This window comes from Bipolaris sorokiniana (assembly GCF_000338995.1).
Source record: "Bipolaris sorokiniana ND90Pr unplaced genomic scaffold COCSAscaffold_12, whole genome shotgun sequence".
Taxonomy (NCBI): Eukaryota; Fungi; Ascomycota; class Dothideomycetes; order Pleosporales; family Pleosporaceae; genus Bipolaris; species Bipolaris sorokiniana.
Genome location: NW_006911906.1, coordinates 252,704 through 265,676, shown reverse-complemented (window position 1 = coordinate 265,676; position 12,973 = coordinate 252,704). Strand labels below are relative to the sequence as shown.

Sequence of the window (12,973 nt, the reverse complement as noted above, 5' to 3'; positions counted from 1 at the left end):
CGGTGTGAGCATTAGGGTATCAGCGCTCTTTGAGGGCCGAGCCGGATCAGCACCGGAATCGAGAAGGATACGCAAAAGGTCTTTGTTGTGACGGCCTACTGCGACATGAAGTGGCGTATCCCCGTCAAAGACAGTCGTATTTGGATCAACACCCAGTCTGAGCAGCTCAGCTACTATACCAAGTTCTCCATCATATAGTGCAAATTGCAGCAGCTTGAGCATTGCCATTGGTTTGACGAGCTCTCCACCTTGGTCGAGCATCCATCCTATCCAGCCCCATTTCTCCGGCGGAGCATCATGGGTGTTGATATGCGGAAACATTAGTGAGATGACTTTTATCAGAGGACTCATTCCAGCAACACATTTTGTTGCGGCAATTTGGAGTGCTACACTGTCCTTTGGATAGTCTGGCCCACCGATCGCCTCGAGTAATGTCTTTGTAGTGTTGAGACGACCTCTCTTCAGAGTGGCATCGATTAGAGTCGCCCCGTCATTTAAGGTGACTGAAAGATCCGCTCCGTGTTGTATTAGTGTCTTGAGCACCTTGTCGTGTCCCAAAATTGCTGCCCACACGGCCGGGGTAGACTTTCTCGGTTCAGTACTCAGCGCGTTGACGTCTGCACCCTTTTCAATCAACAATTCTACCATCTCCAAATGACCTGAGTCGCTGGCAATGGATAGAGCGGCTAGTGGTGTCAGACAGGTTTAGCAGTAGTTCAGAACAGTTTCTAGACCTACTCAAGTTCTCTTCATCGCGATCTTCAAGTCTACTGCCCTCTTCTATCAAGTATCTCGCAGTCTCTACATGTCCACAGCTCGCAGCCCACACCAACGCAGTGCCGCCATTCCCACTGCGTGCATGGAGATCTGCACCCTTTGCAAGAAGCAATTTGACAACCGTCGTGTGTCCGTTTTCTGCGGCAAGAACAAGAGCAGTTTTTCCCCTTTTGCATCTCCTGTCGACATCCAATCCCTTGTCGATAAGGAAGTCAACAGCATGAATCATGCCGTTAACAGCCGCCCAATGCAAGGCGGTCATATTGGCAGGCCCTGTAGTAGCCTGTACATCGGCGCCATGGTCAAGTAGCAGCTGTATGAGGCGAGGAGCATGTTCTGATGCCTTGACTGCGTGGAATACTGGGGGTGCGTTAAGGACTGGGCTGTCCACATCGATGCCCCTTTCTAGCAGGAGCTGTACAATGTCAGCGTGGCGCTTGGAGATGGCGATGACTAGTGGTGTGGCTCCATCGTCTCTTTGGCGTTCAACATCCACACCAGCGTCTAGCATAGTCTTCACCGTCTCGATATCCCCATGTGCGGCAGCATCATAGAATTTGTCGTAATCTGGAAATAGCTGCCGAAACGATTCAGGCGTGCGTGGACGTCGTTCTGACTTGGCTTCGGCTTCGGCTTCCATGGTAGGCGGTGCGGAAGATTGATATCCCAATTCAGGCACTTCACTTCCGTGCCGGTCATGCTCCATGCTGGGTGTATGGGAGAAAGTTATGATATAACGCGTAGGCGCCGCATCGAAAGGAAGTTATTCCCTCCAACATATCCGCTAGGCAGCAAAGTCGCCCACGGCAGGTAACACGACCAGCGCGTTGCGCTCAGCTGAGGATTGGTCGGTCACTGTCCCTGGGCGTAAGCGCTGGTTGCTTCAGCTGAAAAGCTGCCCCTCATGCTCGCGGCCCCCCTTCACTACATCATCTGCATAGCAAGTGGGGCAGTTGTGGCGCAATCAACCCAACAGTGCGTCGGGCAGCAAAGCCTCACCAGATGTGGGTATATGAAACTGGGATTGCTTGTGTGAAATCCATTCACACCGTGTCTAGCAACCTGCGCGCCAGTTTTTTGTTCTTTTTGGAATCACAAGGTGGGTCGTCGTGACTTGTGGCGTCATCCCAGCACCGCCTTATCCGTGTGACGGCGTGGTGCATAAGTGGTCAGCACCTTCCAACTGTCACTCGACTTATCTACAAGTTCTTCTTCCTCCTACACCTACCTTTTCCCTTTGTCATCCCAGCAAAAATGGGTGTCTCATCCAAATACTTGCTGCTCGTCGCCCTTGCGATCCTGGTCCTGCTGCCAACCAGTGTCGATGCCTTTGGCGCCGGCAATATCGCTTCTATCTCCAAAATCGAGGGGAAAAACTGGCGCCATGGAGATATTGAGGATATGCTTGCGACAGTCGCTTGCTTGAAGGGACACAAGTGGAAGAGTCAAATGATCAAGGTTGGAGCAAGCTTGCATGTCACACCCACTGCAAATACTGACGTTTGGCGCAGCGTGTGTACTTTGGTAACTGGTTACGCGATTACTCACAGGTAAGTTAAGAAGATCACGAAAAGATAAATAAACGGACGTGCTAACTCCTTTAGGCTGTTGATGTTGGTACATTGGCCAAAGTCCAGGTGCGCCCAAAAAGTATAGTTGTAATACATGACAGCATGTTGACGCTAACTAGGGAGAAACTATCCGTGTTCTGGTTTGGGTTCTGTCTTTCATGTCATTCGGTTATGCGACTGGAGAATTTGAGGTCACAGCCGAGAGATTAGGCGTCTACAGACCCGAAGAACATATCGGTAAGCGAAGCTAGCCTAGTCACAAGTATACACGCTAACAAGGAGACAGACAATCCCGTAAGTCTATACAAGACACAACCAAGTTCTTACTGTTTCTAATATTGTCATAGAAAGACTATGCTGATAACGAGGATGCTCGCAAATATGACCCACGTCTTCGTGGCCCGGTATCAGAAATTGAGCTTGCCGTTGATCCTGAGACAGGAATGAAAAACTACATTGCCAATGAGCGGGGTAACTGGGCGACATCTTCGGGATACGTAAAATATTCATTTGCGCGAGCCATCCACTTTGGTCGTTTGTACACCCATGGTCCTGAAGGCCAGCGAGGACGAGACGAGGACCTGGCAGAAGCGCTTCGTTGTCTTGGTCAGGGACTACACTGCCTCGAAGATTACGGCGCCCACACAAACTACACGGAGCTGGTATTGCGGGAACTTGGATACAATAACGTATTCCCTCATACTGGTGTACAGACTGCCATCAATCTCAACGGAAAGCACACCTACCCGCTGGTCACAGGCACGTTTGGTGGCGTTGATTTCTTCCACTCTGTTCTAGGGGAAGCAAACGATCACATCACCCAGACCGAGATTGATGAGGTCAACACTGCCCTTGTGGATGCAGTTTCGTCCAATGGCAAGAGATCCGGGGGGGCTGGAGGATCTGATCCATGCGGTGGCTTGATTGATGCTCTGAACATGGTCCCAGGCACTGGCGACCTTGTCAACCAGGCAAGGAGTCTGCAGGCCTCATCAGATGCACAAGCTGTAGAGAATTCCCGCTCCGGGTTTGGCGACTACAGCTCCTCCAGAGCCGGACCTGACCAGTTTGATGCTCCGCCCGGCTCAGTTGGTGGACCGCCAGGACCGGATATTCCAGGAACGAACATGGATCCTGCGACTATCATTCCTAAGATCTACCCTATCCTGGTTTTTAGGGATAATGTTGTTCGTAGCATCTCCAACATCATCTCCAAGATCCCTGGCCTCGAGAAATTGATCGAGACCATCACCGAGCGCGTCACTATCTTCGTGTTGTCGCTGCTTGCACCTTTTATCCTCCCAATTATCAAAACGGCATCGGGCCAGCTGAAGAGCGGCTCCTCAGCTGTCATTGACTCGGCAGCCAAGCACCAATTTGAAGTCTGGACGGACCCTACCTCGACCAACCCCACGCACAGCATGCTGTCCAAGGACCATTTCTCAAATATTCTCAACCCGCCTGCCGGTCAGGTCGCCGTAGCGATCCTTCAATACGTCGCGCCCCGCGTCATCTACGCATGGGACCATCCAGACGTCCCCGTCGACCAAGTCTTGGACGACGCAGTCCGCGTGTTCCACCACCCTGCTCTCCGGGATCCCCACTGTGAGGTCCACAACAATATGTTCGAGGTAGTCAAGAACTGGGCGCACAACTACCATGGTAAGGATCTGAACGACGTTCTCTCCTCAGAGTCGGTAAGAGAAGGCCACAACCACAGCGGTAATCACGACCACTCCCACGGCCACTCCCACGGTGCAGCAGGCGTAGCCAGTTTTCAAGGCCACAGCCACAGCCACAGCGGCGGCGGCAATTCGAGCAAACCCTCTGGCAACTCCAACAACCTCTTCGGCTCTCTAGGCGGTATGGTTCCCGGTCCCCTCGGTGGCCTGCTCAGCGGCCTAGGCGGCGGCAGTAGTACCGGCCAGTCACGCGAATTCGGCGACGAAGGCCCTGCCTCTCCTACCGGATTCGCCTACCGCCCCCCTCCCTCGCCCCAACCTTCCCCCCAATGGTCCAACTTCCACCCTTACCAGTCCTCGTACGCAGGTGAAGCATACCAGCCTCCCGCCGAGTATAGCAACGCGGTCCCAGCAGGCGGCTACGGATGGTCCCACGGTCAGTACTCGGGAGGCCAGGGCCAGGAACCGAGTTATGCGATGCCGACGAGTTATCAGCAGGGCTATGAGAGTTATGGGGCTGCACCGGGATATCAGGGTCAGCCGCCGGTTCACCACCACCAGCCGCCACCTCAGAATAGTTATGGTGGGTATAGTCAGGGTGGGGCGTATGATTCGTATGATCAGGGTCAGTCGGGGGGTAGTGGGAGGCAGTGGGGCGGTGGTGGTGCCAATTCGGGTTGGTAAGACGTCTTTGTATCGATATCCAGGAGTTTTAGTACAAGCGCAGGTGGAGAGGCATTGGGGTGTGTGTGTGTGTGTGTGTGTGTGTGTCTATAACAGAGTTTCCAATTGGGTAGGTTGATTTTTGCTCACCTCACCCATACATATCACGAATAATGATGAACATACTACCCTTTGTTGTCTTTGCGGGCAAGGTGCTTATCAACATCTAGTTTGAAAATATTCCTGCCGACTAGATTCCTGAAGTGAGTCCTATTAGCTGGGCGAATCACCAGCTTGCTCTTGCCTAGTTAGAGCACTTTAATACTTATATAAAGAGCTGTAGTATAGGTAGATAGGTAGATATTAACTACTTATTATTAATAGTTATAAGAGCCATTAGTCTATTAGTTTTTAAGATCTTTATAAGAAGAAGAATATTCTTCTTCTCTACATGTCTACACACTTATCTTACTTAATATAGCTTCTTAATATTACTTGCTCTTTACTATTAAGGCTTAAGTATAGCGATGCTTTTTTAGGCCTAATCTTAGTAGAATAGTATATTATGTGAACTCCACTTACCCCGCGATAATTATTACCTTCTAACGCAGACCTTCGTAGCTATAGTGTCTAATTGTGCCTCTCTTATCCTTCTGTCTAGCGTTAAGAAGAGAGTTCGCCTTGTTATCTTATAATATAGAGGTAGATTCAGCTAACTCTAAAAATTCAGTATACTAATTTAAGCTATATAATGATAAAAATCGACTCTAATTCTAATATACTTGTTTAGTGCTAACTATTACGTGAATAATATAGAAAGAATAATCATGGTATTAATCTATAGTAGAGGCGTTGATAAAGTAAACTTGAGTTCGCTGGTATTGTAGCTACTATACTTATATAACTACGGCTATTGCGAAGCGTTATGCACATAGCTACCGCAAAAAATGTATAGAAAAGAGATTTAAAAGATATGAAAATATAACTATTGAATATACTAATCCTTACTATACATGCGAAATAGAGATAAGTGATGTTAAATTAATCATGTTGGCACCGTTGTAAGAATAAGAAAAGCAACACCAATCCTGACCCTCGTAGGCTTCGCGCTCTATGAAATATCATTTTCGAATATACTACGCGAGTCCACTGCGAGTAATGTATACCGTGCAAGCCTCAGCCTAGTTGCCGTAAGTCCTAATATCCTGCCTGACCCCAACTCTTAGACTTGCACCATTGGGGGTCCCATGAGTCACAGCAGTTGCAAGCATGCTACGCGAGTCCAGTGCTAGCAATGCAAACTACGCAAGCCTCAGCTTTGTTTCCGTGTTTCCTGAGATTGCTCTCGCCCTAGGGGAGAGGGGCAGCAGTAGCCATAAGCGCCATAGACCGACCTATACACTAATCTCTAGACTCTAACCCTAGGCATTTCTAGCCTTAGACTACCCCCCCAACCCTTGGTTACTACGTAAACTTGATTTAAAGTTTTTGCAATATCTTTAAGCCGTATTGTGACCCACTATGCTAACGTACTATACAGGGGTTTGGGTACCATGAAAAATTAGATTAGTGTTATACGGGGTTTGTGTAATGGGCAGGCTTTTTGAGCCCAACGTACAACTACTTACGTCGACCATTTTGCCAAAAAGGCAGTAACAAGACTTCAAGCTTGTCTTGAAGTCAAGGTAGTTGCGTAGATATACTCAATCTGCTTAGCCTAGCCAAGCCATACACATGGGCGTAGCCCCTTACACTCTGCACAACCACTATAATGCTGCGATAATAACATTCTTGTTATAAGTAACAATAGAAAGGATTCATATCCTAGTAATGATAACAGATGGTTAGGAAACCAATTAGGATCCTGCTGGGAAGGATGATCATCGCGGGGCGTTGATCACGTGACCTGGTCTCCCGCTAAGGATAGGCTGCTATAAGGATATAGGAAGCTATGTCCTCCTAACCCCCTCATTATTACTCTCGTTGTAGTTAACTTAAACGTTACACGGGGTTAGGTGCTGATACTTCTCTAAGCTTACTCCAAGTTAGGGCGAGCAGGATAGTGTAAGCTCCATGAGAGTTTGTCTGGCGATGGAGTGGAGTGGTATACTTATGAGAAGGACAATAGGTTCGACAACTACTAATCTATTCAATTAGCTAATAGGTAACAATCTTGTAAAGTAAAGTAACTAGTAAGAAAGTACAATTTAAGTTGACTATAACGATACAGTTAAGCAACCGTGAGTGGGTTACTGTAATCTAAGATGTGGGCGCGTTGGGTCGCCGGCTACGTACTTTGATTTCAATATTTCCCTGTACAATGGAACTCAGCATGCACAATACATCTTCACAAAACACATACGTTTCTTGAATTTGCAATTGGAGCAGAGATTTCTTATTTCATTTCGTTCGTTCGTTTCGTGTCTCCCATTCAACCATCCCGAACCGTCATCTTGTTAAATACATGCATATTGAAGAATCGCTCTCCACGCACCAAAGAATATGTTTTTTGCTTAGGCCAGATTATATGTATATATGACTACGACGGGACCCCGGCAATCAAGCTAGTCGCATTGCGTGAATTTACTTTTTTTGTAGGATCCAAACCGGAAAGCGGGCGGCGGCGGAGAAAGGTATTTGGTCTGGGAAGAGGGTATTGATACAAAAAGTTGTACAAGTGAATTCATGCGAACCCACTCGCTATGTTACACAAGAGTCTCTCTCCATTTACTCGTTGATCTTGGCCAGCAGCCTAAAAGAATCACCAGTTAGCTCTGTATTCCCTCATCTTTCCTTGAAATATGCCCAGCCACATCCAATAAAAGCGCAAAAAAACTTACTCATGGTCTCTAAACAAGCTCAATTCTTCCTCGCCAACCTTGATCGGGCTACCGCCGAATTGTGGGATCAAGACCTTGTCGCCGGGCTGCACGCTGGGGGTGACGCGCTTTCCGTCTTTGTCGAAGGCGCCGGGGCCGACAGCAATGACTTTTGCTTCGTTGAGGTCCTTGACGGCTGTTTCGGGGAGGAAGATACCGGTTGCGGTCTTGGCTTCGGGCTTGATGCGCTGCACGAGGATACGGTCGAGGAGGGGCACAATGCTGCGAATAGACTTAATGGTGGACTGTGTAGAGAGCGAGGGCATTGTTAGCAAAGACCGATTTCTTGTGGTGGTGCGGGCAGGTAGTATAGGCGGCGGGACTTACCATTGTGGCGGGTTGGAAGGAAGGCGGGTGGGAATTGGGTATCACAGGAAGCTTGAACGGCGGGTTTGTAGCGGGGAGAAGGAGGAATTGAGGTCGTTGGGATGTAGTAGTGACTGAAGGATGTTGTGCTTTGCCTTTCCAGAAAATTCCATGTCCGTGCACCGTAGTACCTCGGAATCACCTGCGGAACACATCCATCTCGCGCATTACCAGAATTAGTAATTTTTTCTTGTGCCTTTGCGCGCTACGTTATTTTGTTTGTCTGCCGGCTGTCGCGACGAACGTGGGTACTTGGTACCTATATGTGGAGAAGCAATGTCCTCAGATTGAGGAGTTGTTCCTCTATTGTGTCAGTCAATTATGGAGTGAGGACGTTACGACGGTACAGCTCTGTGAAGAGTTTGCCAGTTACAAAAGATGAGTTCAGGCAGGCTCTAGACTGGAATTCTTTGCACGGTGCGCAAGATGTTTGGTCAAGCAGACAGGCTTTGGGTGGGTATTGTGGAAAGTAGTTCACGATATGTCTGGCTGACCATCTAATACAGGCATTGCCATAAGCGGTGGCGTGGATTCAATGGCATTGGCTGCTCTATACAAAGACTTCCAAGAAGAAGACTCAGAATTGCCCAAAGCCCATGGTTTCATTGTAGATCACAAAGTGCGCCCGGAGAGCACAGAAGAAGCCAGCTGGGTGGCAGAGCAATTGCGCTCCAAGCGTAGGCACACATCATTCCTCTACTCTACAATTACTGACCTGGTTAAGTCGGTATCGATTCCACTATAATTTCTCTCACATGGCCTACAGAATTTGATCTCCATGATAGCAAGCGGTTTGAGACGGAAGCACGCATGCTGCGTTACCAGGCCCTTGGTCGAGCATGCAGAGACATGAAAATTAACCGCCTGATAGTGGCCCATCATGCTGACGACCAGGCCGAGACAGTCATGATGAGAATGGCAAACAACAGACTCCGGTCAGGACTCCAGGCTATGCAGCGCAAAGAATGGATACCCGAATGTGAGGGTATTTACGGAGTGTACCATAGCGGCAATCCGCTGAAGCCCCGTCCTAGTCTGAATATTCCATTTCCTATTGAGCAGGGAGGCATCAAGATTCTGCGGCCACTTCTTGATTTTGAAAAGACACGACTAATTGCGACATGCGAAGAGAAAGGCATTGCTTGGGCAGAAGACAAGACGAACCAGATACAGACGTTGACATCTCGCAACGCTATACGTCATATCTACAAAAACTACAAACTTCCAGAGGCGCTCAGGGTCAGATCGTTGGTTGACGTGTCGTTGCATATGCAAAAGCGTGTCAAGAAACACAAAGATCTTGCAAAGAAGCTCTTTGAGAACTGCCTAATCAAGCTCGACATTCAAACAGGCTGTCTGATTGTCAGGTTTCCACTCTTCTCAGACCTCCTTTCGCGCCCAATTGAGACGACTGCCGACAAGATCGAGGCAAAGAACACGGCTTATGGGCTCCTGGAACGGGTCGCCGAACTGGTAACACCACGAGCCAAGGCGCCTCTCGGCCAGCTTGCGGCGACCATACATCGCATCTACCCAGAGCTTGAGGAGTTGGAGGATGACGATGTGGGTCATTGGGATGGAGTTCGTAAAAAGAACTATTGTGTCTTTAGTGTATGGTGGCGGTTCTGGGATCAGCCTACTCCCTTTCCTGAGCATCAAGAAGAGGGTATTGATCTGTCGTTGCCGCATCCGCGAGAATGGCTCCTCACGCGGCAGCCTCTTGACGTAAACGAGAGGAAAGATGCTGCAAATTATCTCATATACCCCCCATCCCCAAACTCCCGTCCTTCTCGGGGCGAGCCATTCCGCCTCTTTGACGGCCGTTATTGGATCCAGCTCCACAACCTCCTTCCCAGGGACAAACTTATTCTTCGGATTTTTAGCAAGGCCGATGCTCACCACTTACCCACGTACCAGCAGAATAGAGCCGACATGCTGGATGCAACCTGTGCGCGCCCGTACCGCTTCATCTTAGCAGCCTTGGACTTGCTCCGGCCATCTGACGTGCGCTACACTCTGCCGGCCGTGTTCCGACAGGACTACGAGACTGGAGCGGAGACACTGGTGGGGTTCCCGACGCTAGATGTACGGATAAATGGGTTTGGAGCGCCAGAAGGCGTGTGTGAGTGGAGTGTAAGATATAAAAAAATTGAGCTTGGTTCGAGAACGGCAGGAGAGATTGCGGTGCCCGGAAGCACGAGAAAAGACATCGTTATCGAGGACAAGAAACAGGTGGTTGTTCAACAAGGTGCGGAAAAGGCGCGGTTGCGCAAACAGAAACAGCGTGAAGAGGGTCGGCTACAACGAGCTCGGGAAGCGGGTCGTGGTGATGATGATGGTGCTTCGACGGGTGGGCGGCATGTGGTAGGGCATGTTGATGGAAGACGCAAGCGGAGTAATGGAATGGAAGAGGGAGCTGCTGGAAAAAAGGCTGCAGTGCAGCTTGAGGGGAGAGATGACGACAAGAAGGAATGAGCTGGGAAGGAGCCATTCAGGCATGAGTTTTAAAGAGGGAAGATTAATGTTACCTTTCTCTTTGTATTATGTGAAGGTGATATGTCTGACTCTTCTCTTCCTGTGATTTTGTTCTACACTTGTCCTCTTACTTTTGGTGGTTCACATGTAGTACAGGGAATGCAGTAGAACGAGTATCTACACAAGAGGTTGTATCCACGAATGACTAGGATTGATGTCATCGCGTGTCAGTAGCGGAAGTAGCCAGTAAGCAACACGACCAAAAAAGCAAGAGCAAGTACAAACCCGTTGAGGTAGTGTGGTCGTTTCACAAACTACATCCTACAGCATTTATTTCGCAAGCCTACTGCAGAAAAAGAAAAAAAGAGTATTATCACATGTTCTTGATGGCTTCAAGGGGGCCTGGAAATGGACACACATATGTATGTAGGTACGAACACATGTAGCAGGTGACCTTTTTCGGTTGAAAGAAGAAAGGGGTACAAGCACAGCGCTACGCCATAGTTCAGTATTGGCTTCGTAGCGAGTCTCGTCGAATCGAGTGCTAGTCCAGGGCGAGCACGTGCGCATTAGCAGCTAAAAGGCCAGAGTAGGTAAGTAGCGTTCGTTAGTCAGGGACGCATGGGCTCCACCAGCGTGCAAGTCAACATTTTGGCATGCGGCTCTTTTGCTCGCCCTGCGGCACCATTGCGACGGGGCGCACGTACGTCAACCTAAGCAAGTGGCTACTGTGGCTTTATTGTCGTTTTCTAAATCGTTGGCACGGTGCGAGTTGGTGTAGCGGTACTAGAGACGTGGTGCGAGGCTGGTGTTTTGGTGGTGATTATGTGTGGGGAGAGGAGCGCCAAAAGGAAGGAAAGAGGGAATGCAGGGTGTGGGGAATGCTGAAACGTCCATGTCTAGCTCCCACGGTCATACGCAATGTGCAGTGAAAAAAGCAAAAGGAGAGGAACGCCCGTTACGAAAGAGACAAGAGGCATGTCGTTGCCACGGGCTATATACGTGGTTCGCAGCTCGTAGCCAGGAGATGAGATGTCCATGCATTTCATGGACAGGGGCGGGCGGCGGCATCAGTCATAGCAGTAGTAGTAAGTATTAGCCTTTGAGCCAAAAGAGGATGGGGGTGGGGGGGGGGGGGGCGTGAACACAGAGCCTCTCTGGATGCACAGGCCTTCAGGATACACCCGTTGCATCTTGTCGCCAAAGTTTTCTTGCGCGTCCGACATTGATTGCCCATTTTTCCTAGCTGTGGCGGTGAAGGGAGGGGGGTAATGAGGGTTAGGGGGAGTGAGCCAGTCACACAGGCGGGAAATAACAGGGTGGGTAAGTGCGTCGGTCGATGTCGACGACGTCGTGGCACTATAGAGAGATTATTGGCTTCTGGAAGATCTGCCATTGTGGAGTGGTAGTGGCTGGCTCTGTGCGAGCGTGCCGCGGATACGGGATGAATATGTAGCAAGCGGTAGCGGAGCACACAGCAGAGAGGCACACAGAGCGAGAGGTTGGGAGTGAAAAGTCAGCCGCAAGATGAAAGGAGGCTACGTGCAGATCAACCTGAACGGGCGGGCTGGCATGCACAATGAACAGCTTCTGCAGCGTGTCTCATGTAGGGTGGGCATTTGATTTTAGTAATAGATGGGATATGGTTTTGGCACTTGTCACGCAAATGTCCGATTGGGGATGCTCAGGCTGGAAGATGGTGTTTGCACTCTGAGTTTCCCTTTACCCTCCCCCTTTGACGTGAGGGGCAGTGGCCCTAGTTCACATGGGCCAGGTGTTTTGGGCTGATCAGAGGGAGGGAGGGGGGGGGGAGACCTGTGTTTGTGGGTAAGAGTCAGACGAGATTTTTGCAGCAATTTTCCCACTCCACCCGCTCCTGTGCGGGGACCTGAATCAGGGCAAATCTCAAGTACGATGGGCAAATTTGGCGGCTTTTGGGCATTGGAGGGCCAATGGTGGCGTGCCGTTTGCCGGTGCGTGGGTTGACTTGACGACGACAACAGGCGGGCAGGCGGAGGTCCATGTCCATGTCCATGTCAGTGTCAGAGGGGCTGGTGTGGGAGGTGAAGATGAGTTCGCGGCGGCACGAAGTAGCCTCGTCCTGTTCGGCTGCATTTGCATTTGCCAGGTGTCGAGAGCAGCCAATTTGATGGCCAGGGTGTTGATGGGCTTTTTGTAAACGGGGATCAGCGCTTGGGCCGAGAGCGAGAGCGGCAGACTGGCGATTCGTTGTGCATGCAGGGCCGCTAGAAGTGCCTAGCCGTGGATGTGCTGTGTACACATGTAAGACGGGTCTTGGCAATGGCGCGTCAAGGTTCGACTCGAGTTGTGCAGACCTGGCCATGGCGGTAGTGGTGGTGGTGGTGATGGGGGGTCGAGCGAGAGCCATGCCATGGTGTTGCACGTGGTGCCATGTGAGTACTGCATGTACTACTTACGTACTGTGAGTAGCGTGTAAGTATGTACGTACCTTCACATGTTGATAGTACATATGTATGTATGTGTGTGTGTGTGTGTGTGTGTGTGTGTGTGTGTGTGTGTGTGTGTGTGTGTGTGTGTG

The 12,973-nt window shown here is 49.9% G+C and overlaps 5 protein-coding genes across 5 annotated transcripts; 2 read left to right on the top strand and 3 right to left on the bottom strand.

Moving 5' to 3' along the window:
• Positions 1 to 501: 501 nt before the first annotated feature.
• On the bottom strand, positions 502 to 1,039 carry COCSADRAFT_45542 (uncharacterized protein; the record flags this gene model as incomplete). Its single annotated transcript, XM_007704466.1, has 2 exons — positions 502 to 648; positions 899 to 1,039. Coding segments are annotated over 2 exons (288 nt in total), but the record flags the coding sequence as incomplete, so codon positions are not given.
• Positions 1,040 to 1,791: 752 nt separating this feature from the next.
• On the top strand, positions 1,792 to 4,805 carry COCSADRAFT_201801 (uncharacterized protein). Its single transcript, XM_007704547.1, has 6 exons — positions 1,792 to 2,235; positions 2,289 to 2,327; positions 2,382 to 2,414; positions 2,468 to 2,585; positions 2,635 to 2,642; positions 2,696 to 4,805. The coding sequence occupies exons 1-6, from the start codon at positions 2,032 to 2,034 to the stop codon at positions 4,712 to 4,714; spliced, it is 2,421 nt and encodes an 806-aa protein (XP_007702737.1). The 5' UTR covers positions 1,792 to 2,031; the 3' UTR covers positions 4,715 to 4,805.
• A 2,198-nt stretch (positions 4,806 to 7,003) lies between these two features.
• Positions 7,004 to 8,011, bottom strand: COCSADRAFT_39093 (uncharacterized protein). The gene is made up of 3 exons (XM_007704378.1): positions 7,900 to 8,011; positions 7,534 to 7,817; positions 7,004 to 7,445 (listed from the first exon to the last, which is right to left on the bottom strand). Exons 1-3 carry the CDS (start codon positions 7,900 to 7,902, stop codon positions 7,421 to 7,423), a joined length of 312 nt encoding a protein of 103 aa, XP_007702568.1. The 5' UTR covers positions 7,903 to 8,011; the 3' UTR covers positions 7,004 to 7,420.
• Positions 8,012 to 8,364: 353 nt separating this feature from the next.
• Positions 8,365 to 10,581, top strand: COCSADRAFT_183412 (uncharacterized protein; the record flags this gene model as incomplete). The annotated part of the gene is made up of 3 exons (XM_007704546.1): positions 8,365 to 8,395; positions 8,445 to 8,615; positions 8,663 to 10,581. The coding sequence occupies 3 exons, from the start codon at positions 8,365 to 8,367 to the stop codon at positions 10,411 to 10,413; spliced, it is 1,953 nt and encodes a 650-aa protein (XP_007702736.1). The 3' UTR covers positions 10,414 to 10,581.
• A 1,523-nt stretch (positions 10,582 to 12,104) lies between these two features.
• On the bottom strand, positions 12,105 to 12,849 carry COCSADRAFT_230545 (uncharacterized protein). Its single transcript, XM_007704545.1, has one exon. The coding sequence runs from the start codon at positions 12,800 to 12,802 to the stop codon at positions 12,248 to 12,250; it is 555 nt and encodes a 184-aa protein (XP_007702735.1). The 5' UTR covers positions 12,803 to 12,849; the 3' UTR covers positions 12,105 to 12,247.
• Between the last annotated feature and the right edge of the window lie 124 nt (positions 12,850 to 12,973).